The 18,188-nt window shown below is 32.2% G+C and overlaps 1 protein-coding gene and 2 pseudogenes across 4 annotated transcripts in view; 1 reads left to right on the forward strand and 2 right to left on the reverse strand.

The window, feature by feature from the left end:
* Nucleotides 1-66: 66 nt before the first annotated feature.
* On the reverse strand, nt 67-3,014 carry LOC146927000 (disease resistance protein RPV1-like; annotated as a pseudogene). The gene is made up of 3 exons (XR_015005572.1): nt 2,491-3,014; nt 1,319-1,468; nt 67-1,117 (listed from the first exon to the last, which is right to left on the reverse strand). The product of XR_015005572.1 is annotated as a disease resistance protein RPV1-like (transcript).
* A 1,256-nt stretch (nt 3,015-4,270) lies between these two features.
* Nucleotides 4,271-13,421, reverse strand: LOC146927001 (TMV resistance protein N-like; annotated as a pseudogene). The gene is made up of 5 exons (XR_015005571.1): nt 12,058-13,421; nt 7,314-8,417; nt 6,929-7,204; nt 5,995-6,798; nt 4,271-5,908 (listed from the first exon to the last, which is right to left on the reverse strand). The product of XR_015005571.1 is annotated as a TMV resistance protein N-like (transcript).
* A 72-nt stretch (nt 13,422-13,493) lies between these two features.
* LOC146927002 (F-box/kelch-repeat protein At3g06240-like) overlaps nt 13,494-18,188 on the forward strand; it is a 44,427-nt gene continuing 39,732 nt past the window's right edge. The window contains exons 1-2 of one of the 2 annotated variants that reach the window (XM_085700429.1): nt 13,494-14,801; nt 16,039-16,189. In XM_085700429.1, coding sequence (XP_085556555.1) covers nt 13,662-14,774 — 1,113 coding nt within the window. In that variant the 5' untranslated portion in view covers nt 13,494-13,661 and the 3' untranslated portion in view covers nt 14,775-14,801; nt 16,039-16,189. Of the gene's footprint in view, nt 14,802-16,038; nt 16,190-18,188 lie in introns of those variants that run through there. The other variant, XM_085700428.1, reaches the window with a different exon arrangement.

The following is an 18,188-nucleotide window of genomic DNA, read 5'->3' on the forward strand; positions in this document are numbered from 1 at the left end:
CTATTAAGAAAGTAAAAATGATAAAATTCTTACCAAATTTCCTTTCATTACATCAAGAACATCTTTATGAGACCACAATCTGCTACGTTCACCAGGGTTTGATGTTGATTCTTTCCGTACAATCTCTCTACCCATGTCTTGTATTAGATCATGCATTTGTACGTAGCAAACCATTTTCATCAACAGTTATGAGACATTTAGTATTAAACACTCGTATAACTGGGTAGAAATCACAAGCGTCTAGTATCCTTTTAACATAATCCCATCTTTCCCCTTTGAAGAAACAAGCGATGTCTAGAAAAATTTTCTGGTCCAAGTCAGACAGGCATCTGTAGCTTATTTCCAGTACACCTTGAATCTCAGCATCTGGGACCTTTCTATATCTCTGCAGTTCAATTTCCCATTCTTCTATGCTTTTACCTTTCAAGTTGGATCCTATTACTCTTAAAGCCAATGGAATACCTTTTGCATAACTTATTGCATGAGAAGATATTTTTTCAAAGTTTTCTACGGGTCTGCTCATATTAAAGGCATACCAACAAAAGAGTTCAGTGGATTCATGATGATTTAGCTCTTGTAGTTTATATGGTTTGATTTTAACATCATGCTTATGTAGAACATCTATATCTCTTGTAGTTATAATGATAATGCTACCAGAACCAAACCAATCATGTCCTCCAGCTAGTGATTCCAATTGTTTTACAGTATCAGAAGAACTCTTTTGTGAGAAAGCCTGTGTTTTATTTCAGAGCTTCCTCTAAATGAGCTTCCGAACACTTGCGTCGCCTCACCTATCTCATTCAAAAGTGTCCTTTGGAGATTTTCCAGACCACCGATGCTTTCATTTGATTTTTCTCTAACATTAGCAAGAAAACTCGCAGCTTCAAATTGATGTCTGATCTTGTTATATATATGCAAGGCAAATTGGGTTTTGCCTATTCCGCCAGCTCCGTAAATTCCCAACATGCAAATACGTTCACTAGAGTCGATATCAATGATAGATTTCACCTGTTTGAAACGAGAATTCAGTCCAACTAGGTGTTTGATTTGTAAAGGCACTGGAGGTAGTTTAGTAGAGATGTCTCTGACAATCTTTTCAATAAACTCAGATTCATAGCTGCATAGAAATACAAGATGAAGAATGAGATATCAAAGGAGTGCGAGGAGAAAATGATTCAATACAATAGATTGCTCAACTAAAAAAAGAAAGAATCTGAGAGAGATGATAGTTTACAAGTCATTGATCCTATACATATGTACAGAAATTCATCTTAACAGAATAAATACCTCTAACTTCAATCTAAATAGCATAACTTACACATCGTCCTTGCAGTGTAGTCCACTGAGAGCACAAACTCGATTCAAAGCCAACTTCCATGCTTTCACCTTCTCTGATTCCCTTCCAAATCTCTTTTCATGTTTCCTCATAGCATCTTCATAACTATTTTTCTGATACCTAACATCGCTACTGTTTTACAAATCGCGTGTCAACTCGGCGAGTTTACCGAGTTTACGTGTTTAGGTGCCCAAAACGTGTTAACTCGGAGGTAAACTCGATTTCTGGTAAAATCGGAAAGTTTGACGAGTTTGACCGAGTTAATTCGGAGTAAACTCGTGTAAAATCGGGCGAGTTTACCGTTTTTGCGAGTTTACTCCTACTTTTTTTTTTTTTTTAACATGGCCCATTTGTTTGGCCCATTATTTTCAAGCCCAAATGAAACATTTCTACAACACGTTTCAACCTACTCTGAAGGGAAAGTCTCATATCATTTTCTCAGTCCCAAGAACACAGAGAAGCGGCGATTGAAACATTAGGTTTCCGGTGGAAAACAAAGAAATTCCGATTCCAACCGTTGTAACTCCGATTTCAAACTTCAAAAGGTACTTCAAATTCAGACTCTCTTTTTCCTTTCCTTTATTGTTTCTTTTATCATCAAAGCTTCAAAAGGCATCTTTTTAATCATCAGGTTTCTATTTCTGTTTCTATTTCTATTAAGTATTAACATAGAATCATAGATTGCATTTTTTTTCTAAATAGCGGTGTTAGTGTGTTACACTGTTACTGGTTTAGGCATCTCATGAATTGGTGAATGTGCATTTTTTCTAAATAGCGGTGTTATTGTTACTGGTTTACACTGTTACTGCTTGTAGTTTGTTTCACTTTTTCTAAATAACTGATTACTGTTTGTTAATATCAGAAGCTTGTTAAAGTTTATTATTTAAAGACTTATAAAACTTATGCTTTAGTGTGCTAACTTTTTTATTTTGATACTAAGTTAAGTATACCACTTTTTGGTATACTTTGCATTTATAATTAAGTCATATTTTGCAATATTGATCTTTTTACAATATTATATAAGCTTTATATAAGCTTACCAATGTCATGCGTATAATGAATTATATAAAATTTCAATTTTAGGTAAACTCGTACGAGTTTACGAGTCGAGTTTACGATTCGAGTTTACCTAGGTAAAACGAGTTGAGGTAAACTCTCGATTTGTAAAACATTCCACCTTATAAAATACAACGAAAACCGGTTTTCCACTATTTTCATAACAATCAACGATCTTTACAAGTTCGTCAAGGCACCAAGTTGAAGAAGCGTAGTCATGACACAGAACAACAATCGAGATTCTAGAGGCTTCAATTGCTTTTAGGAGTGAAGGTCCGATTTCATGGCCGATCTTGAGGTTTTGATCGTCTCTGAATACGTTGATTCCATGACGGAGAAGTGAACGGTAGAGATGATCGGTGAAAGAGTAGCGTGTTCCGCCTCTGAAACTCAGAAATACATCGTGAGTGAAATCTTCGTAGTGATTTAGCATTGATGAAGATTATGGTAAGTTTTAATTTTGAGCTTTGTGGTTTGTGTGTGTAAAATTGTAGAATCTTTTATGTTTTAAATGAAGTGTGGAGCTTCAAAAGTCAGAAGAACGTGAGATTACAAAGAAACGTTCCTAGTTTTTGCCTTTTTTTTTTTTTTTTTTTTATATGAATCATGGATTTGACTTTAACCGTAAAATACAATTCCTTAAAACAAAATACTACATAATAGTCAACATTACACACACACACACACACACACACACACTGTTTTACCCACCTGTAAGCAAAAGTTTCTTGTTTCACACGTATCAACAAATTAATTTTTTTTTTTTGTTGAAGGAATCAACAAATTAATAATATTTACTAAAATATTTGTAGAAAATAGAAGAATTAGTAAGAGCCTTATGTGATCATGCTACTTACTTATTTAATAGTAGTAATTTTATGTACGCAATTTATGATACAGATCAAAACATTATGACAGCATAGACTTTGCAGCCACCACCCTGTCATGCTAGCACCCTATTGACAATAAGGCCAACAAGCCACCATGTTTGACATTTTCTATTTTTACTACCATATGGCCTCTAGAATTACTATAAATAAGGCCATTTCCTTCATGTATTCTCACCAATTGAATTATATAAAAACTTGAATTTTCTCATTTGAGAGTTAGAGAGTGGATTCTCTCTTGGTTTCTGAGCCAATTTAGGTTTCCTTTGATACCTTAAAGGGATGATGCATACACACAATAGATAATTCTTTGATTCTTTATGTAGAGTTTGTATAGCATATATGCCACTTTTGCTTATGTAATTCTTTATAGTACATAAAGCATTGTACATATATTTAAATAAATAATCAGAACTCATGAATCAGAACTTGAGCCACCGTAGTCATTCAAAAATATTAGGACTCCAACTACTAGTTCATAACCAAGTTTAACTGTGCAAGTTTTTGTGATGTTTCGGCTACTGTACATATACATAGTATATGGAAGTCCACATAGTAGAAAAATGAAAGAGAAACTTCCTTAGATTTCTATGCAAAATTGACATCAAAGTTCGAAAAAAATTAGATAGTTAACACAATTTAAATACATCGTTCATCATTTTCATTAATTATCCATTGAACACAATTACCTACAATTTAGATAATTAACTAAAAATTTTAGATGTTCAAATATTAATTTGAAAGCTGTGTATGATGCAAATGACACAATTTTAGTCAGAAAAATGGCAAAAACAACCAAAATCATCATTAATTTGAAAGCTGCACACAGTAAACGAGAATGAGAACAAGAACACAAGATAAAAAATGCAGTCATGTTAAAGGATCAAGATTATACCTGAATGCAATTCAAGACAAATCCTTTCACAATGCAACTATTATAGACAAACCCTTATGAACAAAGCTATGGACAAGCCAAACATTTGTGGACAAATTTACAGACATTCTGCCACTACAATTCCTTCTCTTTTATTCTCTTAATAATCTTGCCAATTCCCCTTTTTAATTTCCTACAAGTCAAAAAAATATGCTTGACAAGCCACCAACCCCATTCTAATAACTTCCTTATTATTGGTATCCTATACAAATAAAGGCACCCACGTACAAAGAAATAAAATGAAAATAGAATTAGGGCAAGAAGACCCAAGATCGAACCCCAGAAAAATCTCCTCAGTCCGCGGAAAGGTTCGTCCTCTGCCCTCATCTTCCCATAAGATGTGACTTTGAACTTGGTCACTGATCCAAACATTGTCAATTTTCCCAAAATCCATAGTTTTCTGAAGATTAATGTTTCCAATAGATAATTTTCTGAAATGGACTCATCAGCTTGAACAATAGATGCCTTCATTTTCCCATAAGATTTATTGAAGCTCATAGCATCTTGCTCTATCCTCCTCATTAACTCTTCCAATTCAGGATTGTAGTTTCCTTCCTCCAAGGATTCTTCAAGGCTAGAGCTTGAAGCTTCCTCTGTATCTGCAGGTTGACATTTCAATTCAACAATGATTACCCTCGGCTCATACGTTTCAAGTCCCCAGGAAATTTGGTTTTGCCTCTTCAACACTGGTTTGTAAAATGGATCTCCTAATTTTATCTCCATGATTCCCCAAAAGCGTCGATTTGTAGCTCCCGATGCATCAGTGTACTCTAGTATAATAGGCATACTAATGTCCAAGCTGTTTTCCTTCATTAATTCTACCCGTGCTCTCAATATTCTTTCCAAGATTCCGCCTGCAATTTGAATATCTTCAGGAGATAAATCAGCAAAATGTTCTGATAAATTCTCTTTTATCATCTCTAATACTTGAATCACATCCTCTACAGAATCTTCATCGTCTTGCTTTAGACTTAACCCATAGGCAGATGAAGAAGTCTTTTCTATAACTTCAGCCTTGGCATTCCTCAAAGACCGCAAAAGCACTTTTAAAGACCTGACTGGACCTTCTTCTGATTCAAATAAAGGCATATAATCATGAAACATGTCTCTTGGATTGAAACTTTCCAACATATGTTTCATTTGCTGCTCTGCAGATCCCTTTGGAACCAAACATGAGGATGGCACGTAGGAAAAGGAGTTGTGATTGGGAGGTTTGAATTGGATATCTTCCATGTTTGTTTCTTGCTTGTAGACATAAACTCCCCAATTAGTCAGAATCAAGTCTGAATCATATTGAACCTGAACGGTCTTCCATTCGTCTCCAATACTTGTATCAAGGTCCCGCCACTCTTCATCACTGAACAAAACTCGCAGACCACACAATAGCACATGATCTGTGCCAACATTGAAATAATGGCAATCCCTGCCACAAATTTCTTTGCCGTCCATAAACAAATGGAGGCTAACAGTGTGCCAGCCTTTGAATTTAGTAAACAAATTCATACCTTCATAAAACATTGACCAACTGTCTGTCTTTTTTGCTTCCTGGAACACTAATGCTAAAGCAACAACGGGAAACTTCCGGCGAGCCCAGAAAAGTGGAATCTCTTGACTGCAAACGCAGTCAAACCATTCTGGAATCTCCCTTTTCGGCATTGGCATTACAACTTGTATTCTTTGGATCTCTTGTGAAATCTGTGATGCCAAAACAAAAGACATTAGTGTGTTTGCATCAACATACTACTTACAGATTAAGTAAATAATGCAGAAAGAAGTAAAACCTTAGACCAAAGCAAACTTAATGCCTCAGGAGTTGAGGATTGACAGTGTCTTGCATCTATTTTCTGAATACTTGATGGAAGTTCTGGAATTTCTGTAAGATTCCTGCAAAAGCTCACATCAAGATTTTTCAAGTGCAGAGATCTTCTGATGTAATTTGGGAGGGCTACAAACCCATTGTGCGAAACTTTCAAGTCTTCCAGTTTTGGAAATTTTTCAATAATGGCATTAACATCTTCATATGATAGATTCGCCTCACTAAAATGAAGTGTTTCTAAATTTGGATAGCTGTTTTCCACTGAACGGCGCTCTTTAAACCTTCTAAATGATATTCCTAATTGAGAGCATCCATCAATTTTTAAAGTGACCAGTTTTGGTAGCAATAAGAAGCTACTTGATAGATCTGTGAGCCCTTTGCAAATTGACATGTCTATATACTCAAGGCCTGTAAGGTTACCAATAGACTTTGGAAACTCCTTAATGGCGGTACTTATCATGTGAATCTTTAATGGCTTATCCATCTTTTGCATTACTTGCGGGAAGTGTTCAAATTTTTTGCAGAAATTAAATGAAAGCACTTGAAGGGAGGACAAATACATTTTTGGCACAAAACTTTTGAGCTCACTGCACCCTGAAGCACTTAAATACACCAGATTAGGCAAAAATCCATTGGATTTTTCAAACCTTATAAGTTTATGGCATTTATCAACCGTAATCACTCTTAAGTTTTTAGCTCCAGACAGATTAGGAATTTGAGTTATGGATTGACTATGGGAGAGATTGATGAATGTCAAGTCCTCAAAAATCTGCAAAACAAAATATAATTGAAATGACTAAAGCACAGTCAACTATGATAATTTTTAACTCTTGCTAGTTATACTGACAATTTTACCACATAATAAAATAAATACAAAATGTTGAAGCAAATGTGTGTACCCGAAATGAATTTTTCAATATCATCGAGCTATGAGGCAACTTGAAGTCAACAATTCTGTATGGATAAAAATCTGGCGGGAAATTCTTTGATGGGTACCACTTCCAATCGAGTAGCCGTAAACTATTCGGCAAATAACTAGGTCCAGATGTAAATAATGTATTCCTTACAATCAAAATTCTGAGGTTTTTCATCTTTTGAAAGGCATTATAAGCCCAATGATCTACTTTCTCTTGTTTTGGGGGATGAAGCATTATTCCTTCAACTGTGGTACTTCCCTATACATAATACATGAAAAATGTAGATAGTTTTGAGACTAAAATATATTTGCCAAAGTTAAAAAAAAAAAAAGGTATATTAACAAAGTGAAAATGATATAATTCTCACCAAGTTTCCTTTCAGTACACCGAGAACATCATGATGAGACCATAATCTGCTGCGTTCACCAGGGTTTGATGTCGACTCCTTCCGAACAATCTCTCTACCCATGTCTTGTATTAGATCATGCATTTCTAAACAACCATTTTCATCTACAGTTATGAGACATTTGCTAACGAATACTCATATAACTGGGAAAAAATTACAAGCTTCTCTACCCTTTTAACATAATCCCATCTTTCCCCTTTGAAAAAACAAGCAATGTCCAGAAAAGATTTTTGTTCCAAGTCAGATAGGCCTTTGTAGCTGATTTCCAATACACCTTGAATCTCAGCATCTGGAACCTTTCTATATCTCTGCAATTCAATATCCCATTCCTCTATGTTCTTACCTTTCAAATTGGATCCTATTACTTTTAAAGCCAATGGAATACCTTTTGCATAACTTATTGCTTGAGAAGAGATTTTTTCAAAGTTTTCTACAGGTCTACTCATATTAAAGGCATACCAACAGAAGAGTTCAGTGGATTCATGATGATTTAGCTCTTCGAGTTTATATGTTTTGATTTTAATATCATGCTTATGCTTATGTAGAACATCGATATCTCTTGTTGTTACAATGACTATGCTACCAGAACCAAACCAATCACGTCCTCCAGCTAGTGATTCCAATTGTTTTACCGAATCAACATCATCGAGTATCAGAAGAACTCTTTTGTTAGAAAGCTTGCGTTTTATTACAGAGCTTCCTATAAATGTGCTTCCCATCATGGTTTGTGTCTCCACACCCATCTCAGACAGAAGTGTCCTTTGGAGATCTTCCAGTCCCTTAGTGCTTTCATTAGATTTTTCTCTAACATTAGCAAGAAAACTAGTAGCTTCAAATCGATGACTGATCTGGCTATATATTTTCCAGGCAAATGTTGTTTTTCCTATTCCACCACCTCCATAGATTCCCAACATGCAAACAGCATCATCAGAATTTTTATCAATAAGAGACTTCACCTGTTCGAAACGAGAATCGAGTCCGACTAGGTGTTTAATTTGTAAAGGTATGGGAGGTAGTTTAGCTGAGATCTCTTTGACAATCTTCTCAATAAACTCAAATTCATAGCTGTACAGAAATACAATAAGAATGATAAATCAAAAGAAAGTGGGGATAAAATGATTATGTGCAACTAGTAGAGATACCCGTGCTACAGCACGGGTAGCGCGGCTTCGCCGCGCTGTATGGCCGCGGCTCCGCCGCGTGTCCCGTATCGGCTGCGCTTGCAATAATGATTTTTTTTTGTCCATGGTGAAAATATGTAAAGTATTCAAAACATAATAATGCATATATTGATCGGTAGTAATGAAAAATTATAAAATAATTAAATTTTAATATGAACAAATATATATTAAATTTTAGTATTGACGATATTAAAAAGCTAATAAATAAAAATAATCATAGTTTTTATTTACTAATATGTTTTAGTGTGAAAAATACTAATAAGCATTCCGTGAAAAATCATAATTAATGTATTATATAATATTGTTATCGTAAAATATATATCATAAATAAATATATGCTAACATATTCCCGTAAAAAAATACAGTGAGATATATTTTTGTTAATATATAGTCCATACACTCATATATATTTTATCAATATATATAGTTTTCATTATCCAGAAGTCCTAGCTCAACTGGCAAAATGCCGAAATTGTTAGGCCGGATGCCATGACCGGGGTTCGAACCCCGGTACCTCCACTTGTGTGTGCGAGTTTATAATGGCTTTGTCATTTCGTCTATATACCAAATATATATATATATATATATATATATATATATATATATATATATATATAGTTCTCATTAGATTTACGAAATAAGAATATACTAATATATTCCCGTAAAACAAACATATATTCATATATATTTTTATTAATATATAGTCTATACACCCACATATACTTTATTAATATATTAATAAAACTTAGGCAGTCGTGGTGTTTAAATAGAGATATTAAAAAATTCTAATTTTTTTGGATGATTAAAAAATACTAATTAAAACTGATCATTCGTTATAGTTACTAAAATGGGTCCCGTGTTACAATTGTACAGTCCAACAGTTTTTTTATTGATACATTTTAAAAAAACAACGGAAAAAATTGAAGTATGATTAATCATAGTATATTATAATTTTTTTGTTTGTTTTAGTATTGACGATATTAAAAAAAATGAAAATACATTTCACAAATAAACTTGTACTAACATATTCCCGTATAAAAACATATAGTGAGATATATTTTTATTAATATATAGTCCATACACTCATATATATTTATCAATATATAGTTTCGATTAGATTTCAGCAATAAGAATATACTAATATATTCCGGTAAAACAAACATATACTCACATATATATTTTTATTAATATATAGTTCATACACCCACATATATTTTTTGAATATTTTAATAAAACTTAGGCACGCGGTGTTTAAATAGAGATATTAAAAAATACTAATTAAAACCGATCACTCGTTGTTGTTACTAAAATGGGTTCCGTGTTACAATTGTACACTCCAATGATATTTTTAGTGATCCATTTTCAAAAAAAAAAAAAAACAACGGAAAAAATTGAAGTATGATTAATCATAATATATTATAATATTGTTTTTGTTTTAGTATTGTCGATATTAAAAAAGCTAACAAATGAAAATACATTTCATAAATAAATATATACTAACATATTCTCGTAAAAAAACATATAGTGAGATATATTTTTGTTAATATATAGTTCATATACTCATTTGTATTTTATCAATATATACATATTTTTATTAGTATATAGTCTGTTCAGTCACATATATTTTATGAGTAATCATAGCATATTATAATATTATTATTGTTTTAGTATTGACGATATAAAAAAAGCTAATAAATAACAATAATAATATAAAACTTAGGAAATTGCGCTGTTTAATTAGATATATTAAAAAAATACTAATTAATACTGATAACTCGTTGTAGTTACTAAAATGGGTCTAGTGTTACAATTATACACTCCAACGGTTTTTTTTAGTGATACATTTAAAAAAACAGAAAAAATTGAAGTATGATTAATCATAGTATATTATAATATTGTTATTGTTTTAGTATTGACAATATAAAAAAAGCTAATAAATAACATTAATAATAGATTTTATTTTGTAATATGTTTGAGTGTGAAAAATATTAATATGCATCCCGTGGAAAAACATAACTAACGTATTATATAATAGTGTTATCGTAAAATACAAAATCATATTATGCTATAACAACAACACTTGTAAGTTTCCTCTAAAAAAACTTGTTAGTAAAACCGAATTGAAAATTAGTAGAGAAAATGAAGAGAGAAAATGAAAAATGTAGAAAGTTGGTAAGAGAAAAGTTTATTATTAAAAAATAAAGATGAGAGAAAAGTTTATTATTAAATAAATAAAGATGAAAGAGAAAAAATTGTTATTATAAATAAAGAAAGATGAGAGAGAAAAGTTTATTATTAAATAAAGAAAAGTAGGTATGGGTAGTTAAGTAATTTTAGGAGAAATAGAAGTAGATAGAAGTAGATAAGTAAAAACAAAATTTAGACATGTTTTACCCCTAAAAGTGTGACGTGGCAGAAAAGTAGCATGGGGCAAAATGGTATTTTCCAGAGGATAAACTTTTGTTATATTAAGAGGATAATAGATTGCTCAACTCAGAAAAAAGGTTATTTTATTAATGATATCATTGAAGAGAGTATAATTAAGTAAAATTTAGGGTTAAATATGTTTTTGGTCCCTATAAATATACCAACTTTTCATTTTAGTCCCTCTAAAATTTTCCTTCAACTTTTAGTCCCTCATAAATTTTCCATCTTCACTTTCGGTCCCTCCTTTAAAGTAAACTCATATGTAGAATTTATATTTTTGAATAAATTTTCGCACAAAAATTCATAATATTATAAGAATCTCTCCCAAAAAAATTTGGAATTTTTTAACAAAACATGAATTTAATATGAATTTTTACATTTTTTATGGTTAAAAATTCATATTAAATTTATGTTTTGTTAAAAAATTCTAATTTTTTTTTGGAAAATATTTTTACAATATTCTACACATTTCTGCACAATTTCATTAAAAAAATACTAAAATTAACTTAAAAATAGGGACCAAAAGTAGTGATTGAAAATTTTATAGGGACTAAAAGTTGAAGGAAAATTTTAGAGGGACTAAAACGAAAAATTGGTATATTTATAGGGACCAAAAACATATTTAACCCTAAAATTTATAACAATCATATTGACAAAGATCATAATTTAGAACTATTGATCCTATATATATGTGTACAACATTTGTTCTATTGTTGTAGACTTCGGTGTCCTGAAACATTGAACTCAGGGAAGGATCTTCCATAGTCTTTTCTGCCACTGAAGTAAAATCACCACTGAAGTAAAATCTGCCACTGAACACCATAAGCTCAAATACTTTAACCTTATGAAGCACGGACACCTCTAGGATTGGGCGTATAGCGGTGTCTGACACTCCTATGACACTCGTACGACACATGTCGGACAAGTGTCCTAAATAAGTTGTTTTACCACTCCATTATTGTGGTTCTTACATTAGCGTGTCGATGTGTTGTGTCAAGTGTCCGTGTCGAAGTATGAGCTTCATAGCTTTTACCACTCCATTATTGGTGTACTATCCTACTTTAGAAAAATAATTAATAAAAGGTTTGGGAACTTACATATTATCCTTGCAATGTAGTCCACTAAGAGCACAAACTCTATTCAAAGCAAACCTCCATGCTTTCACCTTCTCCGATTCTCTTCCAAATCTGTTTTCATGTTCAACCATTGCAATTTCATAACTATTTCTCTGATACCTAACATCACTAGGTTCCACCCTATAAAATATAACCACCACAATTTTCCCTTTCATTTTGTAATAGCAGTCAACGATCTTAACTAGTTCGTCAAGGCACCAAGTGGATGAAGCGTAATCACGGCACAACACAACGATTGAGAGTCTAGAAGCTTCGATTGCTTGTAGAAGAGAAGGTCTGATTTCGTCACCGATGTTGAGGTTTTGATCATCTCTGAAGACGTTGATTCCGTGACGAAGAAGAGAGTGGTAGAGATGATCGGTGAAGGAGTAGCGAGTTCCGCCTCTGAAACTCAGGAAAACGTCGTGTCTAAAATCATCGCCGTGATTCACCATTGATGAAGATAATGGTAAGGTTTGAAGTTCGTGTGAATGTAATTGTTTAAAAGCGTTAGTATTTTTGAATGAAAGGAAGCTTTGAGCTTGAAAAGTAAACAAGACGCGGGGATTACAAAGTAACCGTCTCTAGATACTAACGTTGTGATTTTTGTCTTCTACACCCCTAAACAATTAATTTCTTAAACGTTTGTTTTTTTTGTTCTGAAAATGTAAATGTTGCTCCCCTAAATTTTGTAAGGTAAGTTAAAATACTCTCTCCATAGAACCTCTTTGCATAGTCTAATTGATAGAAACATTGCAATGTGTAAGGGTTGAATTTCAAATCTTATATTTTTATTCATTCGTAAGAGATGAAATTGTCTATTAAGCTATTTGATAAAAAAAAAAAAAAAATTCTCTCCATCAAATAGCTCTGTTATGTATTGATGTGTCACGTTAAGTCACATTGTGTTGTCCAAGTTTCATACCAGTTAGAAACTCTTATTTTTTAATAAATTTATTGAGTTTAAGTGATGGATAAATTTATTGAGTTTAATAAAATCGTGTTGTCCATTACTCTTATTTTGTAGTAGTAGACAAATTGTTCTGAACAATTCGAGTTCGATTTTTAGGTAAAACAATTCTCGGTCAGATTTTACTTACAACACAACCAAACTTCTCTTAGGGCTCTTTTCCTGAGAACCAAAAGATTAAAAAAAAATACTTAAGTTTTTTTTTTTTTTTAAAAAACTATATGATTTGATTTGTTAAAAATGTGTGAGCTACAATCACTAAACTATTTGACAAAAAAAAAAAACTTATTGTATCTGTTCCTCAATGTAAACGAGCATGTCAGGTTGTAACTCGTGAACGGGGGGAGGTCGAGGATAATAATTCGATAGAGTTATTTTTAACATTTTGAGTTGCCTGTGAGAAATTAATGGCGTTTAAATAGCAATTTTTTAAATGATTTGTAAGTTTACTCTTTGTAACGATGTGAGCCCAAGCCCACTACTCTCTCTGTTACCATTACGTGTAGATATATTTTCTTTGCCACTGCGTGTCTTTCGCTTTCATTTTGTCTTCAGCATCGTTTGAAAAATTAGGGCTTGATCAAAGCAGAGTGTGAAGAGTAACGTTGCTCAAAGCATGGATCTCCCTCAGGAACTGATCATTCAAATTCTGTTGAGGTTACCGGTGAAGTCTCTTATATTTTTCAAATGCGTTTGTAAGTTATGGTTTTCTATTATCTCTGATCCTCACTTTGAAAATTCACATTTCCAACTTAACCTTGCAACACACACTAGTAGATTTTTATGCATTTCAGCTCTATCTCATGAAATTCGATCTATGGATTTTGATGCATTTCTTAATGATTCTCCTGCTTCACCCAACTTTAACTGTTCCCTTCCAGACTCTTATTTTCCCTTTGAAATTAAAGGGTCATGTAGAGGGTTTATATTCTTGTATCGTCATCCAAACATTTACATTTGGAATCCATCCACCGGATCGAAAAGACAAATACCAATGTCTGCTTTTAATTCCGAAGCGTATATTAATCTATATGGGTTTGGTTATGATCAGTCTAGAGATGATTATGTGGTGGTTTTACTGTCCAATAAAGTTAATCCATTCTTAGTTGGTGTTCCTCAATCACGTTTGGAGTTTTTCTCGTTTAGAGACAATGCGTGGAAAGAAATCGAGGGTACTCACTTACCTTATGGCGACGATTATAGAGAAGGAGAAGGGGTGGTTTTTAATGGGGCTATTCATTGGTTGTCTTCGCGTCGTGATTTAGTTTTGGATGTCATTGTTGGCTTTGATTTAACGGAAAGGAAATTGTTTGAGATGCCTGTTCCAAATGATGTTGATCACAGAGCATTAGTACATTCTGGTTTGTGGGTATCTGGAGAATTTCTCAGTCTATGGGTTAAGGATACTGGTAATGATACAATTGAAATATGGGTTATGAAAGAATACAAAGTGCATTCGTCTTGGACTAAGAGTCTTGTTCTTCCTCAGCATGTCATTCCTGGTCACTACTTTAACCCTCTGTACTATTCCAGATTTGCAGACTACTTTCACCCTATGTATTCTACAGAAAATGGTGATATTATTGGAAAATACGGTGGTACTAGATTGGTGAAGTATAATGACAAAGGACAGTTTTTAGAGCATCACTCCTTCTGCAACAGTCCATCCGAAGGAGTCGTGTATACCGAGTCGCTACTTTCACTCTCTGGTGACAATGAGCATGTTTAGGAAGATGACACAAACAAGAACTATGAGGTTGTGAAATGCTCTCCTTCACCATTTCCTTCATATTGTATTATGAATTCTTGAGTGGCTGCATTTGTAACATGTGCTGAGCCGCTATGTCATAAAATGTTTATTAGTTTACTATTTATCATATTCTTGTTAGAAATATTGACAACTTTGTTTCTTTGTTTGTATGCTTCAATGTTATTTATGTATGTATAACTGAATTGCATTGTTTTTTTTTGAACAATCAACTGAATTGCATTGTAAATGTATGTTATTGTCACTACTTGAAATTGTTTCATATGGTAAATTAATCGGATGAGTTAATGAATGTTGAAGGATAAAGAAGGTTTTGCTCTTTAATTTTCAACTTTAGCTCTTGCCATTTCTCTGTTTTCAACTAGGAAAGATTAAGAAAACTAATTTCAAATTAATGAGCTACTGCACATGAATTCATAAGACTTTTAGATTATAAGAAACATTTAAATCACCCCATGATCATAAATAGTGTTGCAATTACAAGTTAATGTCTTAACACTTCATTTAATGTATAATGCAAATATTCATTGAGGAGATTTTTTTACACATCTGCAATGCATGTTTAAATTTAACCCAACTTGAAGTCTTTACACTTCATTCAATGCATAAAGCTAACAAAAATAAGATAGATTTTTTTGTTAAAATGTAATTTTCTCTACTTAAGTTTGCAAAGTCATATATCAGTAGGAAATACTACTAGAGGACTAGAGGAAGCATTCTTTTAAAGCTAGAATAGAGCAGTAGTTTGATGAGACAGAGGTTGCTTGACGAAAAGTAGTATAAAAAGGTTCATTATCTCCGGGAGTATATATGCAAGCAGTCCTCTAAAAGCTTTTCTTTTCTTTATTAAATGAGAAATTTTATAAGGCAGAGAAAATTTGAGAAAACTGGTTATGAATTGGTTGGAGACCTGATTTCATTTCTTCTTGTCATATTATCTTTTGGATGATACATTATTCAATCATTGCTTGTAAATGGTGAAATGATATACATTCATTGTTTGTAAATGGTGAAATGGAATAGACAAGCAATTGTACAAGCAATCGATGTTTTATATCTAATGAGAATCACTCAACAGGGTAAACCCTATGACCTATAGTCTCCATATATTGTGGTTATATGGAATTGACAGGAATGATTTTTTATGCTTTATATTGCTCTAGCCTGCATATAAAAATCATATTTTTGTCATTATTCTTATTTATTTATGTTCATTATGTTTTAGGCTTTGTTCAATGTCAGCATTCCTCTCTCAGAACCAAGTGTATGCATACAACTGATTTGTTGCTATGAGATGATGCACATCATATCATGTTCCCGAAGATTATTAGTGTATAGAAACAATTTGCATAGTTGGAATCTGTTGGGCATATTTTCTGGATGTTTGTACAATTGCTCCTGTTTGAAAGGATGCTAAAACCTTGTGCAGATGAAGAATCTCAAAATTGTTAGGAATGCAACATTTTCAACAGGACCCATCAAAGTCCTCTTATATTGGGAAATACACTCCACTTAAAAAAGATAGGTTCTGAAAATTATACTTTCAATTTGTGTGTATATGTTAATCTTTATAGATAGATAGAGAAAGAGATAGATTCTTCTAACAAGTAACTTTTAGACACCACGGATAATGGCTGCGATGCATGTCAATCCCACCACCAAAGCTTCCAAAATTTTAACTTGTTTGTAATAAGGACAATTCCAAAAACAGTAATTTTATACGTTCCACAATGGATTTTGCTGGTAGAACTCTTTAATTTATTGCTTTCAGAATAGTTAAAAACTGTTTGTCCACAACCCTCACTAAATGGATTAGTCCCACAAAATTTGAAATGATTTTTACCCTCATTGTAAAATATCGTTTTCACTCTAACTTATATGGCAAATCATTCCAAATTTTGTGCTGTATCTAAAATTAAATGATTTTTGTTATAACGATTCCTCAATTATTATTATTATTTTTTAAGAAAATGATTTTATTAAGTTCACCATTCATTCACTCACTCACAAGTCACAATGACATTATTATTAATTTTGAACCTTGATATGCCAATGTCATCGTTGATTTGGATCACACACAAATTTTGGACCTTTAAATAGGCTGGGCATCATAATTTGTGAACACACTGCCTCTTATCTGTAATTGAAAACCAATTTCAAATTGTTTTGTTTGTTTAATAACTAAGATTCGACGTAATGCACTACGTAGATACATAAGATGGATTCAATCAGCTAAATTTTACTCATGATTTTTCATGCATTGATTTGGTATCATCTTAACCAATCTCAGTCCTTATTCATCACATTGATTTAGCAGCACATGCTCTGAAGAAAGATCTTTGTAGTCTTAATAGCATTCATACCAATTAAAGGAATAAGATTGCCATATATGCAAAGGGTCTTATAATCATTAGGCTACTTAACAAAAATAAAATAAAATATAAGGACCTATTTATATATATTTTTAGTTTATACTCATGTCTATAGTTTTCATCATTTAATACGAGATCCTATTTTTCATTCATTTTTTCATTAAAAAAAAAAACAAAATCCTTCAAAAAAAAATTAAAAAAAACAAATGTGAAGCTATGAGAGAGAGAGACGACATTCACCGCTAAAAGTCAGGAACATAGATTTTTTTTTTATTTCTTTTTATATTTATGTTATAATACTTTGTTTTTCTTATTATTTAAATGAAAAATGACATTGAAACCCACTAAATTAACGAGATTAAAAGTATAACGTTGATATTTTAGACAAAATAGTCGATATTATTTTTGTTATGATAGTAGTAGAAGTAATAAACTTGTTAGAGAATGTATTTTTCTTTTGTTTTTAAAAAATGGAAAATATTATCAACACGTTATTCTTTGCGAATGTTCACCTTTCATTATTTTTTTAACTTGGTTTCGTGCTCATACGCGGGTTCATTGAATAGTGTTTATGATTAGTGAATTTTTGTTAGAATAGATTAGAGTTGATACATCGGGACTTTGTTATCACGATGTATTCTCATTTGAGTTTCCCCTGTGTCAGGTCTGATGTCTTCCGATTTTTGTATCTCTTTCTTTTTATTTAATGTTTATTTTTTTTTTGGTCAAGTAGAGCTCACACAATTTAATTGTGGAGAAGTGAGATGTTTGGGATTCGAACCCCGGCCTTGCATCTAATATGCAATATCCTATTAATTGGGTTAGCCTCACAAAGATATTTAATATATTTTCTATTTTACCTAAAAAAAAAAAATACACATTGTTAATACTTAATACGCAAAAGAGATGTTGTGGAAGAGGTGAGGCCACGAAAGAAAAACAAAAATGTTTTTTTTTTTTATTATAAAAAAAAAATGTTGTTTCTTTTTTTTTTGAGGGAGAA

The sequence above is a fragment of the Medicago sativa genome, chromosome 4 (assembly GCF_051527215.1).
Source record: "Medicago sativa cultivar Bolivia chromosome 4, Bolivia_mono, whole genome shotgun sequence".
NCBI classification, from domain to species: domain Eukaryota; kingdom Viridiplantae; phylum Streptophyta; class Magnoliopsida; order Fabales; family Fabaceae; genus Medicago; species Medicago sativa.